Source organism: Hetaerina americana, unplaced genomic scaffold, assembly GCF_022747635.1.
Source record: "Hetaerina americana unplaced genomic scaffold, ioHetAmer1.1.p SCAF_2, whole genome shotgun sequence".
Lineage (NCBI taxonomy): Eukaryota > Metazoa > Arthropoda > Insecta > Odonata > Calopterygidae > Hetaerina > Hetaerina americana.
The window spans coordinates 27,221,973-27,245,209 of NW_027286763.1; the positions used below are offsets into that span (position 1 = coordinate 27,221,973).

At 45.0% G+C, this 23,237-nt stretch overlaps 1 protein-coding gene across 1 annotated transcript in view; it reads right to left on the reverse strand.

Moving 5' to 3' along the window:
* Positions 1-4,379: 4,379 nt before the first annotated feature.
* LOC139687639 (homeobox protein DBX1-like) overlaps positions 4,380-23,237 on the reverse strand; it is a 117,842-nt gene continuing 98,984 nt past the window's right edge. Inside the window, exon 4 of the mRNA XM_071584880.1 lies at positions 4,380-4,766. Within this exon, the coding sequence (XP_071440981.1) occupies positions 4,380-4,766 (387 nt within the window). The remainder of the gene's footprint in view (positions 4,767-23,237) is intronic.

A 23,237-nucleotide genomic window follows, 5' to 3' on the forward strand; every position in this document is an offset into this window, starting at 1 on the left:
ATGTTTTTTCCCTTTTCCTGAGTCTTTAAACAGCCTTCTTCTCCATTATCCCTTACTCACCCCAACTAGTGCTTACAACTCCTGACACAAAAATGTGTGGTGGATTTCGGGGTATTTATGTATATGCAGATGAATCCTGGGCACCTTCAGGGGCCACACAATACGACAAAAGATTAGTAGATGTTACATTTCAATTATAATCCCATTCCAGATGTCCAACAGTTTTTTAGTCGGTTTAACGATAGCATATGCTTACAAATGAACGGCAATAAGTCTATTACTATAACTATGACTTACCTTCAGTTCAGTATTAATGCATAATACCTTTTTTGCAATAATCTAGAGCTTCAGCGTAATCATTTTCCTTGACAATTTTTCGGCATTCATTCTGAAGTCATGGAGTATAAAAACTGAGCAAACTTTGCTTTGTTAGAGAGATATTGAAGCCTCGATATTGAAGTTTTTATCTTTTCACATTTAAATATTCAACTTGTATTTTCACAACAGGATCGAATATAATATGTTTTAAGATTTAAATTCCCTGGAAATGCAGTTGAAGTACTAGCAGGGAAATTCCTTCCTCGTATGTTCACATGGTAGACCAACGTGCGACCATAGAAGAAGTCACCGGTCCATCAAGACATTATTACTTGCATTAAGACCTGATTGAATCACTCCTGCTGAAGTACGAGGGTAATTAGAAACGTTCTCGGAATGGAATAGAAATAAACGACTAACCTCACTGAAACGTTTTTATTTTTCAATGTAGTGTCCCTTTACACTAATGCACCTGGTACAGCGAATTTCCAATGTCTCGATCCCGAATCCGAAAATTAGATGCCTTCAGGCCGGAAAAATACCTGTCTACTTTGGCTGCTAGTTCTTTGTATGAAAAAAAATCCCCGCGTATCGAAGAATATTTTGAACTTGGGGAAGAGATGGAAATCTGATGGAGCCATAACAGGTGAATGAGGCGGGTGTGGGAACAATTCGTATCGCAGTTCACGTATTTTTGACATGGTGACAACACTTGTGTATGAGCGTGCCTTACTGAAATATAACACTATTCCTTGCCAAACCTTGTCTTTTTTGTGTATCTTTTGCTGTAGTTGGTCCATCAGGTTAGCATAGTATTGTCCAGTAATTGTTTGACCAGTGGGAAGATAATCTATCAGCAGAATCTCTTTTGTATCCCAGAAAACCGAAGCCATCACCTTTCCGGCCGACCGTATTGCCTTTACTTTCTCTGATGGTGGTGAATCAACATATTTCCTCTGCTTTGGCTGCTGTTTTGTCTCTGGGGCACAGCAGTGGACTCAAGTTTTATCTGCGGTCACAAACGGTGCAGAAAATCCTGTTTGTTGCTCTTAAAACGGGTCAAATATTGTTCGGAAATTTCCATTCCAATGCGTTTGCAATCCTGCGTCAAGAGTCGCGACACTCATCTAGCAGATCTTTTTCTCATATCCAATTCCACCATTAAAATGGGATATGCCCGTTCAGAGGACATCCCTTCAGCTTCAACTATTTCTCGCACCTTCTATCGGCGATCCTCCATGACCATTTCATGTCCTTTTGCAATAATTTCCGGGGTAGTGGCACATTTTGGCCGACCACTACGCGGATCATCATCTAAACTATCCCGACCAAACTTAACCTCGTTTGTTCACTTGAAAACAGTTAAATATGAAAGAGCAGAGCCGCCCAGAGTGTACTAAAAGTCTGCATGAATTTCCTTTGCTTTCGTTCCTTTCTTTACGAAGTATTTAATCACTTCTAGAATCTGAATTTTTCCATCTTCACTAATAATTACCCGGGAACAACAACAGAGAGGCTTCCGCACCACAGATCTCTTCCCAGGTCGCTGACGCGCTTAGTGTTTACTCATAAAAGGTTATCTATTACTGCGCGGGAAAATCTTTGCGCTAGCGGAATCATCTGATAGTGATTTCGAGAACCTTTCTAACTACCCTTGTAATTTCCCATTGTAAAATGAGTCGCCCCAGCCGTCAGTTTGGAGAGGAAAACGAGAGACGAGCGTCGCTCACACTGGACCAGCGCGCAGCGGGGAAATGACGGCCAAGGAGTAGTGAGGAAACGCGAAAATGCGAGAGATGGCTACGTTGGGGATAAACCTCGACAAGGAGGCTATTTTTTCTTCTGATTCGCGCATGCTTACAAAGATTGTGCCAAAGACTCAAAGTCGAACAAAGCCAATCGGAGTCGTACATTCCTCACCAATTTTACTCACATCGCGTTCGACAAAAAAAGAGTGTAAAATGTTTAGTGATAAAAATGACGCATTATGAATACGAAATTAGCCATTTAAACAGATCATCGGTGCTGTTTGACAAGTTCAACCATTATTAGCATTAGTTGGCGACACTTCGGCCAATAATCTTCTTACTCGTGGTATACATTCACCAAGTGCCTTTTAATTTTTATCTACACTTTAGAAATTCGTGTAGAATCAACCTTATACCGGCGACCCCTTCCGAAAGACAACTTTTTACAAGCTGAGGAGAGATATAACAATGAAAGAAAAAGAGAGGAAGGAAGTCTGAGGAAAGGTTATTTCTCTTTTATTTCTAAATTTTTCGATAGTCGACGAAGATATGCCGGGAACCGTCAAGACAATAAAAATTAACAAAGGGATTGGAGGTATTTAAATAAATAATAGGTCACCGGGAGTGTCTTGCACTTCGTCGAGACAAAAAACACAGGATGTCTCGCCGCGTTCGAAAATAGCCAAAAAAGTTCCGAGTGGCACATGGGGCGGCCAAAAAGGAGGGTGCTCTCCGTCCAGGGGCGGCATTCGATGCACACGCCTCAACCAACACTTCCGGCCCGGGGACACGGGCGGGCTCCACCTGAATCCGGGTCCATCGCTGCGCCCAGCAATCAGACAACTCCCCTCCTCTACGCCTCCGGCTCTCGGCAGGCGGAATGGTCGCGGGGCGGGAGGTGCAAGCTGACTCCCGTCGCCGGCCAACCAATTAGCAGAGGGTGTCACACGTGCCACACGAATGGCACTATGGATTCGCGGTGCTCTCCCTACTGGTCGTACGCTTCTTGGATGGAAAGAGCGTCCCTGAAAGCGAAGAGGGCGCTCGCGAAACCGTGCACTAAGAAAAAACACTCAGAGCGATCCCCGGGGACGAAGTTAAGGAAAAGATTAATTTCTTCGAAGTCGCACCACAGCGAGTGTGCGGAAATCGATCGGCAGGCGACTCGGCGCGGGGTTCTAACCCCTAAAAGTACGTTTCTTCAAGCGCACACTCGCTGTATGATTCGTATACCAATTTCCGCCAATCAAAAAAGAACAATTACAAAACGTCCTGGAAATGATATCTGCAAATTTTCGAAGGTCCACCAAAATAGGTCTCGTTCCGTGAAGGTGGTCCCAGTCACTTGAGACTCCAAGCACTCTACGTATCCCAATCGAATACAATGAATCTGTTGCCCTGTTCCAAGCCGTGACCTCGTGCGCAGGGGAGAAGTCCCCGTTCCTCGTCCGCATATCGACCACAACAAACACGTTTCACTGCCCTCGGGATCCGCCCAAAGAGCAAAAGGATAACGCTTTCTCCATTCCACTTTCATCACTACGAGATTCCAATGAAGGTACAATTTGTCTGTGCATTTTGCAAAATTAATGTGGGCTTTAAAGTGTAAAAGTATTTATCTACTTTGCGCGTATTCTTTCATGTGAATACGTCTGACTCCATCCACCACCAAAACGACCTGTATCAAAATTTCAACGACGCTGTATGCAGGTCGAGAGAGGATGATCTTCCGTACTTAGCGAGGCCGATTAAGGAGCCGGGAGGACGAAGGCTTCCACTAGAGAGACGGCGAAAATCACACCGCGAGGCCTTTGAGGCGGCCCTCCGGCGGTGGGCCGCACCCTCTCCGCTCGCCGATTGACGGACTAAGGTTTCCCTCTGCCCGCAACACGAATACTGTGCGACTTCATTTGTGGAGGCGACTCCTGGGACCCGGCGGCGTTTCACCCACAACGCCAACCATTTCCCGCACCGTGGTGACCCCGTTACCGGAAACGTTTCGCCACAAGTGGCTGGAGGCCCTCGAACATGGGACTGTTCCCATCGGCTAAAGATGGCACGCGGCACATCGATGAGCTGGGCTCTTCCGGCGGAGGCGAACCCACGACCGCTCAATGGCGGAGCCGGATGGACGCAACCTCCCCGTACCGCCACGACAGTGTGAAGGTGAAAAAGAGGGTCGCTGCGGCCTTCGAGTGTCCAGCAGCGACGGCGCGTCGCCATGTTGACCGTTCAGTGCTGCCACCTGCCGGGAGAACGGCCGAGCAGGCGGCGGCGAGGTGGGCGCTCGTCACGTGACCTCGATCACTCGTGTCACGTGACGTTGATCTCCTCTTCTTCCTCCTCCTCGTCGCCGTCCACCTCGCCCTCCTCCGCATCGCCCTCCTCCGCCGCACCTCCGTCCGCCACGCCATCCTCGCCCTCTCCGCCGCTCTTGGACGAGGCGGCCGGCAGCAGTGAGGCAGGGCCCCCGTGGTGCAGGTGGTGGTGGTGCTGCCTCTGGGCGGCGTCCCTCGAGCCGGCGTGTGCCCCGCCGGCAGCCGGAGGTCGCCCCGAAGGCGGCTCCATGGGGTCGCTCAGGTCCGGGTTGGGGTTGTTCTTGTTGGGAAGCGTCTGCTCTCGGGAACCGCCGTGCGCCAGGAGCTCCCGCTCTTTCGAGTTGCGCCACTTCATCCGCCGGTTCTGGAACCAGATCTTCACCTGAGGAAGGGAGAAGAAGGGAGCCAGGTGAAAGAGTGGGTCGCGTAAGGTGACCCGCGCAAGTGCAAATCAATATTTGCAGCCACACCCCCAGGTAACACCCTGGGCAACTTGAAAACAAGTCCCACGATACAATGAGTTCCAGGATACCTCTTAAACGCTTCTTAAAATGAGAAGTGGTCACTTCTTCCGGCCAATCTATCGACACCAGACAACCTAGTTGCACACCGCTTACTTCTGGAGGGAACATTTATTGAATTTCCTGAAAGAATTGAACCTCATTAAAACTAATTGCGAAATCACCCCTTTGCTATTCCTCCAATGCTCTCGGCATCTTTCAAATGCTTCACAGACGTTGAAATATTTCAAAACCCACCAACCTGTTGAAATACCCCTTGACACTTCCCCCTGCCCTGCAATTTCCTCACGCCCCTAGTGACCTCACATCCTCAGTTCACTAATGTTCTCTACCCTCACACCCAGCGTCTCTCCGAAAAGGTCATCAACATCCTCATCTGCAGACTTTGCCCTTCTTTTATATTGGAAAATTCACAACTTCCGTCTCCTTTCACATCAACTATCGCCGAAAGAAACGGTTAATCCACCACTTCTCTCCACTGCTCTTCCTATATCTGTGCCTCCTTTCCAAGACCTGTCTTTCAACTCTCCATCTCAGAATCTCTTCTCGATATCACAGCCAACGTAGAGGTTAAGGCTCGTGAGTCGCTGCCTCGCGGCCAAGAAATCCCCACGTCTCGATAGACAATTGGATATCCTCAGACCAATAACCTCAGTGCCTTTTACTCGCTAAGAAAATCTTGAGGGTGGCTTGACAGATGGTAAGACAATTGTTAGGAGTGTAGCCATGGGATTTCAATTATTATTAAGCGTTGTGTAGCAGGAACAGAGTGTAGCAAGGAGATTGACCGCAAGAAAATCATGATAATGAGTTCCTCTAGATATAAGAATGTTGAGTTAAACATTAAAGTAAGAGGAAATAAATTTACTCAGGTGGAACATTTTACGTTAATTCAGCATTGTAAAAGAACATGGACGTAGTTGTCAAAATATTAGGAAAAGAAATGCGACGGCGAAAGAACTAATAGCAAGGAAAAGTAATTAATAGTCAACTAACTAAAAACATAAAGAAAATATAAGCAAAACGTTTGATAGGGTGTGTTCTACTGAATGGATCCGAAACCTTGTCTTTGAGGTTTGAGGATACGCGAAGATTTTTCCCTGTGTGTCGAACTTGATGCCATTCCCTTGGACCCAGATCTCAATAACCTACAAAGTTTAAAATTATGGTTTGAGGATAGAAAAAGTTGCTGCGCGAAACCAGAGTAAGATGGAAAATGTGGTAGATGATAGAGAAAGTGATAGACCTATTGAAGGCCGTGATAGAAGGGAGAATGTTAGCGCTAGAAGAATAGAGAGAAGAGGCTTTCGAGATTGCAGGAAGGCGAAGAGAAAGCACGAAGAATGGAAGAGGGAAATAATTTAGGGAAAACCAGAGTAAATTCATACTATCCGCAGTGCATGACAGGTGTTAGCAACTCCTCCTCTAAATGTTGTGTGCCACTTTGTTGGCAATGATGACTCCTAAAACGAACACTGAGCTCGATTGATACTCCCTTGGCCTACTATATTGCAACGAAAATTGAAATTGTTAATACGTACGTTAATTACATAGATTGAAAACAGCAAAACCAGAGACAATATACCGAGCACCTTCACTGTACCTTAATTACAACAAACATATCCAAAATAAAAACGAACAATCACACAGTTTAATAGAGACCAAATTTGATTTGTAAGGGAGAAGTTTTAAGAAATACGTCGTTGAAAAGACGAAGAAAATCATTAATGTCAAACAAGACTGGTAATAAATGAGCAGGATAAAAATTCACGAAAAGCCCACATTTCAAAGTCCAAGGCAAGAAGTTGGTATAAAAGCATCACAGAGAAAAAACCAAATTCCTCAAGAGTCAAAAACGCCAAAAATTACGGTGTTGAAAAAATGGTGTTTATTTACATAATGAGGTCTGCTTATAATAAAAAAAGAATCATGAAACAAAACGAAAATAGCTTACAAAAGTTACAATTCAGCCATGAAAAAATAAATATACTCGAGGATTGGTTTACAATAGAAAAGCGCCAAGTGCTGTTAAAATATAATTTGATTGCAAACTAAATGGTATGACTTAAAATGATATTCGACAGAACTTTGAATGAGCCATCGAAAAAATATATTTATATTAAGGCATAACTACAATAGCATAGGGATTAATCTATACAACTCGTATACTAGATACGTTTTCTCCTCCAACCCTATCTAATATATACACATTATATTAAATTCATTACTAATGATCAAATGAAAATAACAAGGCGGACACTATGGTGCCCTAGAGCATGATTCACAACTTTGAAGGGGACATAATGGAGGAGAAAAGAAGAATAAGATTTTAGAACGAGAGTTGTCTATTTTGAGTTCAGCGGGACAGGCTTTAAAAACTTGTTCCGCCCCAACGAAAGAATTACGAAGAGCTTGGTTGACAGCCGAACAGAATTCATGCCTGAAGCTTCAAGGTCGGTTTCTGTGTCCAATGTAAATGCAGCGGATTCACTTCTTTATTGCATTATCTCTCATGAATTACTTATCCGAATGCCGTCTAACTAAAGAATCATTAAATAGAATCTAATTGGATGTTTTCAATAGTTGCTCTTCCCGTAATTTCCCCTTTAAGTCACAAATCTTATTCAAAGCTTTCAATTAGTGGTTACGCACCCAATCGTACGCCATTCGGTGATCATTCATGTAGTTGGAGGTGATACCGAGGGATCATCAGATTTCGAAAAAGAATACGATAAGGAATATAATCTAATATGACCCCGTTTTTCATATGACAACCTATCGAATATAAAAAAGTTAATTACAAATTAGCGAAGACCATTTTTGATGGAATGTTGTATGCTGCTTCACGGAGTTAGAAGCGACATGGTTGAGAAATATTCTTAACTGTGGAAATTTCGGTGCATAATGGTAATCAGGATTTCGGTTTGAATAAACTGATGGAGTATTTTTCATTTCTTAAAACATTTATTAGATGCTTAAATTTCATGTAACTTTCTGGTATGGAAAGAAGTGTATAATATGCATAGGTAAATTGAATCTTATGAAAGGTGGGAATATGTAGAGTGCTGGAAAAAATACGAAACAGCTTGACTTTAATTAATACGATTACTGAGGCTGCAGATATCTGGATATTCGAAGCGAGACGTCAAAGGATATTGACTCCAGATGGCCAACACAAGAATTTTGGGATATTCGCCAAGCAAGAATGGTGCGAATACGGGAACAAAAGACGGGCAGAACATTTGGAAGTACAACACGCTCTGACCAAAACCTGCACCAAGTCTTTTAGCTTTTTCTCACCATACCACCATATTAGCAATAATTTCATATCCTGTAGCTACGAATTAAGGCATTTGATATTAAGTGTTAAGTAATTGTAAGAAATTAAATCTATAATTTCACTCTTTATGGAGAAGGAGGGATTAAAGTCATTAGCAAATTGTAAAATAAAAAATCTTTTTACAGAATAAGAACCGGAATACTTACTAATTACGAATACTTAAGGTGAGGTGTGGCTTATAAGTTTTCGAATAGATGTTTGATAGTCGTATTCGCATGGCTCAACGAAGAAATCAGCATATCATTGGTAACCTAAACAAAATAATTCCAAATCATAATTTCACAACTAGAGGCCTTCACAACAATCCTCCTGACCGTGCCAGCAATGACAATGTGAGTTTTCTTAGCAATGAAAAACTGTCGTATTTCAATCTTTAACGCAGATGACATTCGGAAAACAATAATAAGCATAAATAAAAATTTTAATTATTTCTTTCCCAACTCTTCATGAACAAGGAAGAATCAAATAACTTTGCGTTTCCAGAGAATAAAAAGTTGTTGTCAACTATTTTCGCTACACTGTCGCATCACCAGAACTAATTTAATCGCCTTAAAATATTCTATCGACTCCTGCTATACGCCCTTAGGTGATCTTTCTCATTACTTGCTTAGCAAATAATGCCGCGGATATTCCAATACTGTTCATAAATGAGAAAAGACAGACGGCCTAATTGGAGTGATGAATGCACAAAAACCTATCTGATAATTAAAAAATGAACTAAAATGAAATAAGTATTTTCTATTGAATTACGAATACATTCACCATTCACCTAGTGGAAATATATATTTTCACACAGTGATAATAAAATGTTGAGGGAGATGTAAGAAACGGTTGGAAACATAAATTTTGCAAACTTCTTTCCGCATGACATTCCACATTTGAAATTCCAAAAATAATTATTTCATATTTCAATGAAATAAAGAAAATTGTTGCACAAAGCATCATGATTAAATGTAAGAAGTTTTAGAAGTAGATTCCTCAGAGATGTGCGGGTGGATTGGATAAAAAATGCGAGGCAATTAGATAATCATAACTGACGGTCCCCCAGCGTCAGGGTAGATTGGCGTCACGTGGAAACACAACATTTGGGCGATGCAGCCAACGAAAACCCCCAAATAAACCCCCAGAAACAAAAGTCGTAAAAAGGGGTTAAAAAGGGAAGAAGTTGAAGAATATAAATTCTAATCGGCCAAAAATGTTGATTCCCTCGTTGAGATCTCTCAGTCAAGATTCACTTAACATCTGATGACCGCTGAATTTTCATCACGAATAAAAAAAATAAGACCATTTTATGATTTGCTCATTTTTGTCAGCCCAGTCAAACTTCTTAAAATATTATTAATAATTATTCACAAAACGTAAATTAACAGAAGCAAAATGTTCACGCAATAATTTTTCTAAATTATCTCCGTGCATTATTTTTCTAATTAACTATTTTTTCTGCGCTTGCATTGCTATAGAGATTTTTGATCTCGGAATACAGTAATATTAAATGAACGAATAATGATATTTATTTCCCAGTCAAACCATGAGGGGAGACGATAAGATGTGATTCAGCAATAATTTCAGACAACTCAGCTTCAGATGCAAGCCCATCTCATGACCAGTTCGCCACTGGGGGTGGGCGGGATTTAGGGCGAGGTTTATTCCTCGGTGGTGTCGAAGAGGCTGCACCTGATCTCAGCGACTGATAACCCCTGAGAGCTAATGCACCCCGAAGAAAACCCTGTTTTGGCACATCACCTACGGGAGCACTCGGGAGCGGGGGGGATGCGAAAGGGAAACGCCGTCCTCTGGGTGCAAAGCGCGCCCGCCCCCACCTCCGTCCATCTCTCCATCCGAGGACGCAGTGCACGGCGGTTGGTGGGACGTATTGCCCACTGCGTTGCGAAGACCGGCCGCCGCGAGGGAAGCAAGGCCGGTTGAAGTAACGTGCCCGACGTCCTCCGCGACCGAGGGCCGGCCTCCCTCTGCCCTGAGGTAGCAACTTGAGCATGTTATGAAAAGAGAGTTCTCCAGGGGCTTAAAAATGGCATTATATAGGAGTGTACTACTCACTGCACATTTATTCAACAAAGCAGCCAAAAATGGCACAAAGGCTTTTTACATCGACCGACGCAAATTAAATTACTGCGTGGAAGTAAAATCTGCGTGTACTAGCATGCCGTCGGAAGAGATCGTGAAAGGTTTGGATACGTACTTGAGGATAAAGATAGGAGAGAAATGAATTGGGGAGCTATTAGGGAATAGAGGCCGGCAGCACCGACCTACAACAGAGAATGATGGAAGAATTAGCGCTGTCGAGCGATTGGGGGTAGGAGTGTCGGTAAGGAAAGAGGGCTACTTTGTGGGCGATATACGCGTATTCGTATTCAGCTTTCTTATCCCTTTCCTTATTTACCACTTACCCCATCCTTTGACTTGTGGCGTTAGGAACTAATCCCATTTGTACTTTGTTTTGAAAGGTTAACTGTTTACGGCTATTGGAGTTTTCATTTATTCAATTCGCCAAGGAGGTGCCATATGGGAGGGAGAAGAAAGGTGAGTAGAAGGCTGGAGAGGGTGGGAGAGACGCAGTCAGGGCCAGAGGTCTCACGGCGAGGTTTCTTACGACTCACCCAATAGGGGGAGTGCGCGTGAGGCAAGCGACAGAGGCGAAAGAAGCCGGCACTCTGAACAAGGCGGCAGTGCAGAGGAAATCGGAAGAAGGGAATCATTCAAAGACTGAGACTTTTGACACTGCTCACTTCGAACGGAGAAAGCGAGAGGGCGAGCATTGTGTCGCTGGGCCCCACCAGCAGCTCAGTGACCGAGTGTTCGTGACTAGGCTGTCCAGTGCGTTGGCTGAGATGTTCAAAAAACCCTCACAAGATGATTCGGGAGTTAGCCCTCCAATCAGACGAGGAGGAAGAAGATGAAGGGGAATTTGCGTCGACTACATCGAGCAAAGATGGAGACTGAATACTTCTACGCTTTACCTTCAGTTGGCATCTGACAGTTATTACTTGATAGAGTGACTGATAGTATATTCTTTTGGAGTAACGCCATCGGACCGTCAACGAAGCGAACGATATCACGCCGCGCCGTTTCCGTGGAGTGAACGTGGGCCTGCTTGAGCCATCTGAAATACGTAGTAAAATTACATTAGGGCAAGACCGCATAGTAGTCGGTCCCAAATGCACATCAAGTACCCACAGCGTGCGCGCTTCTGGAAAAATGGGTCCGTGTGGGGTTGGATGTGGGGTGGGGGAGGATGTTGGGAGGGCAGGGGGGGCGGGTAATGACCCCCGGCCTGCACGAATGGCTCCGCGTCTTCTCAATTTGCTTCCCCCCTTCACGGTGTCCCATCCAGCCCCCCCCCCCCGACGCGAAAGAGTTGCGTAAAGGTGCATTCTACGCAGGTCGAGGGGTGGGGGGAGTTAGGTGGGCCTCCGCCTTCCAATCCGCGGGCCGCCATCCCTCCAAAAATTATCATTCTACCCAACCTCCCCCCCCCGTCACAACCCCTTCTCCCACTCTCCACCCCTTTGCCAGCCCTGGGAACTGGAAACAAAACAAAAGGCACGCGTCGTCCGATGCGGGGGCGGTCGGATGGCTGGGGAGGCGAAGGGGCTTTGGCATTTCCCCCCCCCCCCCCGCGATATTTATTTTTCCCGTCGCCGCCGCCGACGTCGGCTCCGTTAATGAAAATGTCAGAGATTCAATCCAGCGAGGGGGAGGCGGGCCGCCCCTTCCCCCCCTTCACGTTTGCATTTCCCTCCGACCGGAATAATCCCCACCCCTCCCGAGAGAGGGAGGGCCGGCAGCGGGAGACTCCATTACTGCCCTCCCCTCCAACGCCGAGCCGAGACGCGAAATATTTAAAGAGTAACGTAGGAGTACATCACGCACGCACGCCCACAACAACCAGAGCCCCGACAATAACAAACCTCATCGCAGCAACAATATTAGCAACACTTGCCATGTCAACGCAGCGCCTGGTCGTAATGCATCATATTGCAGCTTTGCCATGTGTTTAGTGATACCCGTTTTCATTATATTTCTTGGAGAATTACACGCATTAACATCATATGGTAACGTAATATGAGGTAGAAACGTGGCAGGCTCAACCATCGGGTTATTAAGTATTCTCAAAATATTTCAATGCAATTCACGCATGCGAAATTGAGAAACATTGTTGAAATAATTTATAAACGGCCGCAGCAGGAAAGTCATTCGTCATCTCGATGAAGAATAGACATGCAAATGAATATCCTGCATTCCGTAGCGGAGGAGGTGAACGCAGTGACTCACCGCCAAATACAGACGAACTCTCGGTCGCATCTGGTGTTCTGACCTGTTTAACAAGAACGACGTTCTCGCTGCGGACATATTCGCGGTCTCGGCGCTGCTTTGCGCCTTCGGATTCATCGACTAACGTGTCGACGAGCCGCAAAACCTCGACAAGTGCACCGGGAAAATGATTTCACCCAATATCGTCAGTCGCCTTAGTGGATCTCCCTATCAATGCAAGCGGAATGAGGCCGGTGAACTCGAATGGTTTTCACGGCTGCTTAATCCTAGCTGCACAATGTCAATTGTCCCACAGCACTCACCCCATGTGGAGCATTTTTAATGACCACAAGGGTCGTCCCTTCTATCCAAGGTGGCAAAGGGAATGGAAGGCGGACCCTGCGAGGACTTCGACCTCTCTCCCAGCGGGAACGTCGGCGACACTTCCCATCTTTCGCTGAAGGTTGATGGCCTCAAGCTCTAAATAAATATTGCAGAGCAGAAGAGCTTGATCAAAAAAGCAAACTGATGAGCCCCTTGCTTGGATGTATCCAGCGGAAACACTGCCCTTCGAAGGGCCTGAAATTCGCCATCCTCCTTTCCGCAGCTCTTAGGTCCGAGACGGAGGGTGTCCCCTCGGCACGACACGCTGGCGTCGCGAATACGCTCGTGTGACGTCACTTTCGGGGCGAACGTGACCAATGCGCAGTTTGGGCCAAGGCCTACTGGGAACATATGTGTCATCTCCGGTCCGACTGTAGTCACCACACCCGGATAGGGCATAACTAGCCGCAATGATGAGTGATGAACTGAATGAAGTTTACGTGTACGAGTAATTGCGGATTCACGGCGCCTGAAAAATATGTGATGGTGGGTACACTTCTCAAGGTGAATAATGGGTAAAAAGCATGCCAGTGGTAGCTGAGGAGGTCGGGCGTGCACCGCACTCGCTTCGACCTCGGGAGCAAGCGGTACTGGGGCCAGCCGCGCGGCGCGTGGAAGCCGAGCAAAGGCAAGGGCCGATACTCCTTGCCGAGGGTGCAACGGTCAGGGGGTTGGGAGACGACCCCCCCCCTCACCTAACACACGTCGCTACTCAGTCCTCAAGAGGACTAAGGAGCGACGACGGGAGGGGAGATCCTTGGTGGCCGTGCGCCAACTCGCGAGATGCCGGAATGAATACACCAGTGCCGGATTGGAGGACCCAGATGAATGAAAGGATAACTGGGTAAATATACGAGTGTCTAGATAAACTCATGGGCACCCCGATGCTGTGTGAACTACCAGAGTACCTTGAGGAATGATTGAGCCCTTGTTTAAGTACTGGGGTACCCAGTGCCTACTCTCATATTTCATTTATTCTCGATTACCGAGAGCTATCGCTGGATAAGGTAATAGTAAAACAACTCAAGGCTTCCCTCAAATGTATGTCCTAGTTCTCAGGATATCCATTGGAATACAATGAAGGAATTAGTATCCGGGTTCACTCTTCGCTCTACCAGGGGTCTAAGTAATTGATATACTACTGGAGTACTTATGCACATGTATATTAACCTAAAATATTCAATCGTATGAAAACGCATGTCTGTAGTGAAAGTATCCAAGTAAATACGCGTCTTCGGTATCGAGATATGATTGAAATATAAAAATTCGCTCCTCGAATTCCTAGCTAGTTTATTAATTTTTTTAACAATAAAAACAGGCTGCCAAGGACGAGATAGGAATGGGATGAGTGGTGCTGTTGGACTAAAATCAAACGATTGCGAAGGCGACCTCGCGTTTTACCTCGTGGTACTGGATAGGGGAATGTCATTAGGAATTGATTTGAGTGAGGAAGAAAATCAGAAAAGCACAAAGAAATTAATAAGAAAAAATTAACAAAACAAATAAGCACAAATATCAACTTCAAAACTGACAGGGTGCTAAAGGGGTTTCTGATCTCAAACACAGGTATGCTTTTACCAACAAGAGAGAATAAAGATGATGCACATAATTAGGTTTATGGAAGAAAAGAAGGCACATCAAAAAACGGGAGAAAACTCTGATGCGAAGATTCAGTTAGCTAGAGCTCAGAATGTTAAAATTAACATTGTAAAAGAGAATTATGGGAGTTACCAGGCGTAGATATTCAATATGAAAATGCTTCTCTTTACAGATGGCACATGGTCAGCCGCCAGAGATGAAACACTGGGATCAAGCTACACAGGCAAGCAAGGCGGGCGGTTGCTTTCTACGGGGTATATTCGAAGAGTAGAGGCCGTTTGGTCATTAAAAAATATATTCGTTAGGAAACATTTTAATTACGGTTTTGGTTTCCCGCAAACCTGCTCCACTTTTCCACATAACCGCCGTTCACTTCTAAGCACTTTTCGAGACGTTGCACCAGCTTTTTAAACCCTTGGTCTAGAAGTTCGCCGTCTGGGAATTGAACCAGTTGACATTGGACAGGGGACAGAACCAGACATTGAGTTGGCGGTCTTGGGTTCCTCGTCGCCTTCAAATCGATACCCACCAAGTCACTGTTTCAAGTGCAAAAAGAGATTATAGTCGCTAGGTGCAAGGTTGGGACTGTTGGGTAAATCCCCGACCAAAATCTTCAATCCTCTCCTTGGCTCTGGCAGCGGTGTGGGGACGCGCGTTGTCGCGGAGGACTACTATTCCGGACTTCAGTTTCACGTCTCAGTTTGGTGAGCAATTCGTATTACACGCCACCTGTGTTGTCCATCGATGGCGTTCCAAGGTACTAACAATGAGAACGTCCTTTATGTCTCAGAAAAGGGTAACCATAGATTTTCCGACTCAAGTTAGAAGGTTGTACGAGTTTTTTACGGTTTCGGTGAAGTTGAATGACGCCACTTCATTGGCTGTTGGTTTGTTTCTGCGCCCGTGTAGAATATCCACGTCTGATCGTCCGTAATTATTTGGGAATTCAAGTCATCTCCGTCTTATAGATAACGGTCCAAGAAGCCTCTTTCACTCAATATTCTTTTTTTTTACTCGATAAGCATTTTCGGTGGCCACCATGCGCACGATTCGTGATATCTCAGCATTTCCGTAACAATCGTTTAAATAGTGTTGCATCGAACTAGAGAAAATTTATCGGCTAGAGCATCAATCGTCTATCGTTTCGCAGTTCTTTGTCCACTTGTTGTACGATTTCATCGGTCTGGGTACTGGGCCCGCCACTATACTCTTCATCATACACATTTCTGCGGCCATTTTTGAAGTATCGACTCCACTATCTAAACTTTCCTCCGCTATAATTTTAAGTCCATAAACTAGGTACAACACCAAATGAGTTTGAGCCGTTAATGATCCTTATTAATACAAAAATCGAATCACATCACGCAATTTGCAAGAGACGTGAGCAACAATTTTCGCGAACACAGAAGGGAAGTGGGAGTGAGAGGTAATGAATTCTGAATAGAGGGCATTATTATTGCTAAATGAAAGAGGACATCTACCGGATGAATGCTATGCTCCAGTGATGACCATAAATGGATGTAGGGAGTTTTGCATGAGTGTGTGCGCTGCTGGGGTGTAATTTTCCGTGTTGTTTTTTGCATGTGGTATTTTTCGTTTTTACGGTTGGTGACCTAACACCCCCCGCCACACGCCCTTGCGGCGGCTTGCGGGGTATTATGTAGATGTAGATGTAGAAATGCACGGTCAGGCGCTAAACTTTCAGTTGAGCATGGCAAAGGAAAACTCCTTGATGAACATAGTCGCAAGATAGGAGTAAAGGTTCCTGAAATCTGGAAAACACAGTTATCATTATAGGTTAAGAAGATTTACGCTGTAACAAGAGCACGGATGTCAACTATTAGCCCATGTGAAACCTGCGAGTGCTTTGTTTTTCATTGGGTTATTAATATGTGAGAGAAGTGTTACATTAAGTAAAAGGAAGTTTGATACGATAAGCTAATTAAACAAAAGTCGGAAAGAATTACCGTCGCCAATTGTCCAGCATTTAAATCAAGGTAAATAGGAGGATATTTATTTTTCTATTTTATAAAAGTGCTTTCGTGGATACCAAGAAACAACCTAGTATAAGGTGCTTTCTTCGTACCTATAATGAGAGGCGAACTACTCTTGATGAAAATGCTGACAAAATAACATATGAAAACGATGCTCAAGGATGAAGTTAACTCCATCAGAGAGCGTGATGCAGCTCACTTTGAAAAAATATCGTTTCACATCCAAAGAGTCGACACAACTGAAATGCGTGTAAATAGTTAATCCAACCAAAGACGACAATGGTCAACATTTGCAGTGCACACGATAGTTTTTCTGCGGCTTTTATCCGAATCAAAATTCAAATTCAATGTTGCCCCGACGTGGACAACAGTATGCATATGTTCTGAGTTACATTCTACGTAAACCTAGGAAGGCATTAACGTCAAAAACAAATTCCAAAAAAACTGCGGGAGATGCCACGACAGTAACTTTTAACGGAGTCATCCGCTAAATGTGTATTATAATACAACAGTTACAGAGAGTGAAAAATCATTCGCTTTGATCGGGATTCGAACCCGGATCCCTCGATACCCGGCCGAACGCTTTAGGCAGTCAAGCTACCGAGGTGTCCTCTTACACTCAGAGATAAGAACAAATTTGTGAATAATCATTAAAACTGATAATTTATAAGCTGAACAGTTTTACATACGAAGGAAAATAATAGTCTTATTAGGCGATATGAAGGTGGGTGGTAATCGCTAAGAAATTGAAGGAGGATATAATCTCGGGCAAACGAGAAGATGATCTCGCCCTAATTAGACGATTACAGGACTTAACAGACGGCCGAAGACACATATTAATTTAACACGCAAAACATGGACACCTTGTCTCGATAGCACTTCTAGCAAAAGATAATAATGCGGGTCATTGGGACAATGTATTTTGGCCTCCAAGCAAGCGCTCCCAAGCGCCGAGAGTAGCTCGCCTCGGGGGTGCGAGGGAGGGGTGGGAGTTGTGAGATGGGATGGAATGGGGTGGAGGGGGTCTCCATTCCGTCGAGGCATAGGACGAGGAGTCAGACGACCTCGACGCCCCCTAGTGGTCTGAAAAGGAGACCGATGGCGTCCCCCCCCACCTCCCTTCGCCCCGGGCTTCCCAAATCGCCTCCGCGATCAAAGGGCGCACCCACGCGACCGGACGAGGGAACACTTGAAACAGAAATCGCTTTGCTTTTTGTGCAATCGCAATGGAAACTCCAAAAAAAGGGATAAAAATTAAAACATCACTCCTCCGCCCACCTCCGGCAGCCGGTATCCGCCCGGGTCCCAGACGTCGGGTCCCAGATTGTTGTTACATTTCCGACTGCGCCAGCGAGTAATCGCTTCCTCGGCCAGCAAACGATTTTCATTCTTTTTTCATTCGCTCGATGTCGGCTGCGGCGTAGTGATCGGCGATCGCCCCCACCCCCTCTCCCTCGTTTCTTTTTTTTATTCCTTTCAATTTTCCTCTTTTTTTATTATCATCGCCGTGTTTTTTTTTAATTTCTCGTTTGCAAAACATTCTCTCGTCCGCGCGCGCCACCGACTCCCAGCATGCCCCGCGCGTGTGTTCGTTAATTAATTCGACCCTCTCCCGAATGTTCGGATGGAGCGGAATTCACAAAAAAATATTGCTTTTGCGTTTATCTTTCCGGCCGAGTGGGAAAGGAATCGCGGGCGGGCGCCGTAATCGGCCACGTCACTCTCCCCCCCCCTCCCCCTATCCGGGGCCCGGGGGGGGGGGGGCAGACGAATCCTAACGCACTTGCCCCTCCCGAAAGCAAGGAGTGGAAAAAAACATTACATCATAGTACATTTTCTACACATGTTTTAATCGTGGTTAAATCAAGTTATGAGGCTCTCTTGAGAAGGAAGTAAGTCTATATTAATATTCAAGCTGAAGGGCATTAACCACCCAGTGTAGGTAAAACAGCTTACATATTTAGGAAGTGCTTCGGGCATGGGTGAACACTGTATTAGAATAGTTGGGTCGAATAGTGAAGCTTTTACAAAGAGAAGGGAGTTGATGATGAGCTCCTTAAGTAAACCTTTGCAGGTTAACCTCCAAAGAAACTGCGAAATTTTAAAAGCCCCAAAATTTCAGCGTTTAGGAGGACGCCTCGGTAGCTTAAGTGGCTAAAGCACTCGACCGGATATTGAGGGATCAGAGTTCGAATCCCATTCAAGGTGAATGATTTTTACACTCAGAAATTGTTGCATTAACTTTGCAGATTACTTGGTGAACATTTGACTTGGAGAGAGTTTTGCGAGTCTCGGACACTTGGTCTTTATGGAAAGAGGCTAAGGTTCCACTTGAGGTTGTCAAGATAAAACGTGTGATGCAGAATGGAAAAAGTGAACTGACCGAAACGAAAAAGAAAGTGGAAGCTAACGGGAACGGGAGCGTGAAAGCCAGGGGTATGGTTTAAGTGGATGAGGTTTGGCGGTAAAGTTCGAAAGAGTCGGAAGTGGATGCGGGGCCCTTATAAGAGGATTCTAATGTTCCCGATAGATATATTAAAGGGAGAGCGCTAAGGGGTGAGTAGTCGGCGTGTTGTGCACGAAGTCACCCCGTACGTTCCGTCAGCGGCAATCAACTGTTTCTCTTCTCATAGCCTCGCAGGAATGGTAGCGTTACAAGAGTGAAGTGAAAGACCCATAAAATAACTCCAAAAGGCACCTTGAACACTTTTACGGCATAATAAAAAAATACGAGTGGGTAATGCTTAGCGACAAGTAAATTAATAATCAGGGTGCTTTGATAAACACGGTGCGAAAACATCGATCCGTCTAGAAGTAATCGATATTAATTCACTTAATTCCTGATTTATGAAACGGTCCTTTCTTTTAGCATTAAAAAACCGACCAAATTTGCCGTCTAGAATTGCTAGTGAAGGCATATCACCGGGCTGATCACCACATGCTTGACGATGGCATTTGCCAACCAGCAACTTTTGCGGTTTGGCTACCGCACTGGGACAGCATGTTCACGCCCGGGATTATGGCTGCTTGTGCAACCGCCGGAGCATGTGTATTACGGCCCCAATTGGAAGCAGTTATTTATAAGGTCCCTATTAAACTGGCTTCCGCTATTTTCCCTCTCAAATATCCAAGCGGAGCCCGACAATCCAAGCTGTCGTCTTCTCAACTCTTCACAGCCCTGGCACGGACTCAAAGAACCCTCGGAACTCGGCCGCCACCACCGCAGACCCCGATCCCTCGGACCTCGGTCGCTTTGGTATCGGTAGGGAATCGTGGAATGGAGATTCCGTGCCGTCCTTTGGGATCCGGGATCGCCGAGGCCGGGGCCCCGAGTGGGAATACTACAGCCGACCCTCAGCGAGCGTGAGGGTTCGCGGTTTTTCCGAATGCCACGCGCGTGAGGGAAACAAAGGGGTGCGGGGTCGTGCGTGCTGGAGGAAGGGGTCAGCCGCCCCGGGGATTGGATTCACATCCATCGCCCGATGATGATCATAAACTCACTTGCTCCTCTTGACGGCCGAGCTGTCTCTATATATTTCAGAAAAGTCTGCTCGCTTCCATCGCTCCCAGTCGTAAATGTCAGTCAGTCTTTTAATAAAAATCATCTCCTGATGTGAAAATCGATCCTACGTTTCCCTCGACGTGATGTTCTAATTTTATATTCATTTTAAACATTCTCGAACAATCTTTCGGAATGCTAGGCCCCCCAAATTAAAGGCTCAAATCGATTGCCGGAGTTTTCCTGAATCCCTCGCTTGATTTTGTGAAGTTAATACCTCTAAAATTTCATTACTTTCAAATCTGCAACTATTCCATTCTAGTTATAAGTCATTAAATAACTTGAATGTATTAATAGTGTGTGTTATGACAGTTCTACAAACTGCGGGAAAGTAACCCTCCATTAATGAAGCTATTTATCTACTTGTCACCGCGTCGATATTTGAGACGCACTGATGAATGCGAAGGACGAGAGATGAGAGGAACATTCGATCATTCAGTGCAGCGCCTCGAGCGTCCAAAATATAATAATGAAAAATAGGTCGAAGAATGGAAGGGATAGCTGAGGGCAGGATAACCTTTAGGACGACAACCAATAGGGCTTTCGGAAGAACGGAGGAAGTAGAGCAGTCACTATCTTTTCGAGGAATCTGGCGGAAAAAATATACTACTACCTTCGTGGAAGAAGTGAGAGCGTATGTATTTACGAGTGTATATGCACATAGATAAATTAATAATGAGAAAAAAGAGCCAAAAAAGGGATCAATTTCCTCGAAAGAAATGAAACGAATGCCATCAGACGGTATTCAGGTCCATTTCTTGGCGATTCCATAGAGCCAATACCCTGCTGATCTTAACATCAGCATTTTACCCTTAATAAGCCTCTTTGCAATGAAAAATTGTTCATCAACTGACAACATTTTTAAGCCAGGTGTAGTTTACATCGGGCAGACCGATAGAAATATCGAAAAATCATCAGTAAATCATATGTTTTGAAACATCGGCCGTCACTTCGTATTTCACCGAGTGCTTACGAGAACATAATCACAGAAGTGCCTTTGCACCCGAAGCGTTTGGTCCATGTAATTCCTAACGGTTTAGAGATTGACGTGCTTGAACAGAAGGAGATAATACTGATCACTGCAACGAAATAATATTCCCCAAACCTTCCCCATTACTCTCAGCTCAACTGACCCATGAACACACAAACACACGTACGCCCTCTCCCCCTTCCCCGCTTCCCTCAAACTCTCCCTCAATGCCACAGCCATTAACCGCCGACCCCCAACACGCAGGACCCGCCTACCTCACACCATTGTTTCCCCCGTGTTACATCGTCCCACTCCCAACCCTCCTTTACATACCCACCCACCTGCTGAAGTAGCACAATCCCGGTCTTCATCTCGTCTCAGATAGTAGATTACTATGGTTATCGGTCTCCAAATAAATATGAATTCCAATTTCAAAATGTGACATAAAATATAACGCTAAATTGTTTTAGACTTTTCCGACTTTAAAGAAATTAACAAGTCCACCAAGGTACTTCATAATGTGGTTTATTTCAGTCCCTGTCAAAATGAACATAACTACTGTATTCACAATTCTTTCTTTAAATATACCCTTGAAAGAGCAGCTTAAAATATTAATATGTATAGGATAGCCAAAGACAGCAAACATTAATACTAGGGAGAGTCAAATGAAAACATTGAAACCTATATATATTTTTAAACTCAGAATTTCTCGAATACAAAAGATTCTCAGGTATATTATTTTCATATGTACACTCTAATGCGTGCAAAAGAAATATTCCAGCATTTTAAAAGTTCATAATAACTCTAGAATTCAACTGCTACTTAGCCCGCCTTGTCAAGGGGAATGGGAGGGAAGCAAACCACTTGACGAAAAAGAAAAAGCTTTAAAAACCTACCCCCTATGCCTCGTGTGTGTTGCGATACCTCTCTTAGAGAGGTAATGCTGTTTAAGAACTGCCAAGTTCACATGTAAAATTGTTGGAGTGACAGAGATGCATCACTTACTCTCATTCATTGATGTATTTCAATGAATCTCCTCTTCAATACTCAACAAACAAATGAGAGAATGCTGTTCCTATGCGGAACATGTTGCAAATACAGCTTCCATGATAAAACTATAATTGCACCGTATTGTTATTTTCTAGCACCGTGCTGCTAACTGTGGGATACTCAACAAACCATGACTATTACTATTGCCAACTAATAGAACAGTGGGGCAAGATTTTGAAATTGTAGTTCGCTTTCAAGGATTTTACTTCATTCACTCTCGTGATGTAAATAAATATGTCACAACATCGGGATGTCAAGCCTAAACTTAATCATCCCCAATGGTATTGCTTTGTCTAGTGAAAATAGTATCTCTAAGCACACGGTTTCCTATTTTAGGATCGTAAAATTGGGGGAGAGCGGTCGCCGGGGGGAGGGGAACGCACCTGAGGGTGGAAACAACCGAAACGAGAGACCTCAAGTTCATCCCGCCAATTCAAATGCTTTTGCGAAATTGTCAATGTCACATCCTGCCAGTTTACGTCACTGGAAACTAGGACTCAGGAACATCTTACGCAGTGAACACAATTTAGAGTATCGGCCAGTCAGGAAATTAATAGGAACACAGTTGGTTGAATCTCGGAAAGCACGTCAGTAATTTTGTTTCGAATGCCGATATTTGTTTCGGGATTCCAACCTGGAGCCTTTTTCCCTTTGAGAACATCACTCGTCCATCGAATCGCAACACACACGAGGCATGGAGGGGGGTTTTCAAAGCTTTTTCTTTTTCGTCAAGTGGTTTGCTTACCCCCATTCATCCTTTCACTCCCCCTCCATACACCCTCTGCAACCACCCTCCCACCCCTTCCAGCACCACCCCCTTCCCTCGTGTCTGGGGCCTCCGCGCGCGCGGAGAGGCGCCTTTCGCAGGGGTGGAGATGCGTGCTTCCCACCCCGCGCCCCTGGGGGGGGGGGGGGAAGGGGAATCACAAAATGGGTCTGCGGCTCATGCATGAATACGCAATCGCATCACACGGTGCATGCGTCAAACACAGAGGGTGGATGGTCGAGTGAATAAACAAAAATTCCCCCGCTAGAAAGCGGCGCCGCTCCCCGTGGGTATGACGGGTAAATCACACCGTCGGCAAAGCACATGGTATTCTTTGCGGTTACCATCGATGACCAATTTCTGCGAAGGAAGCACGCGATAACGATGGAGGCGAAAAG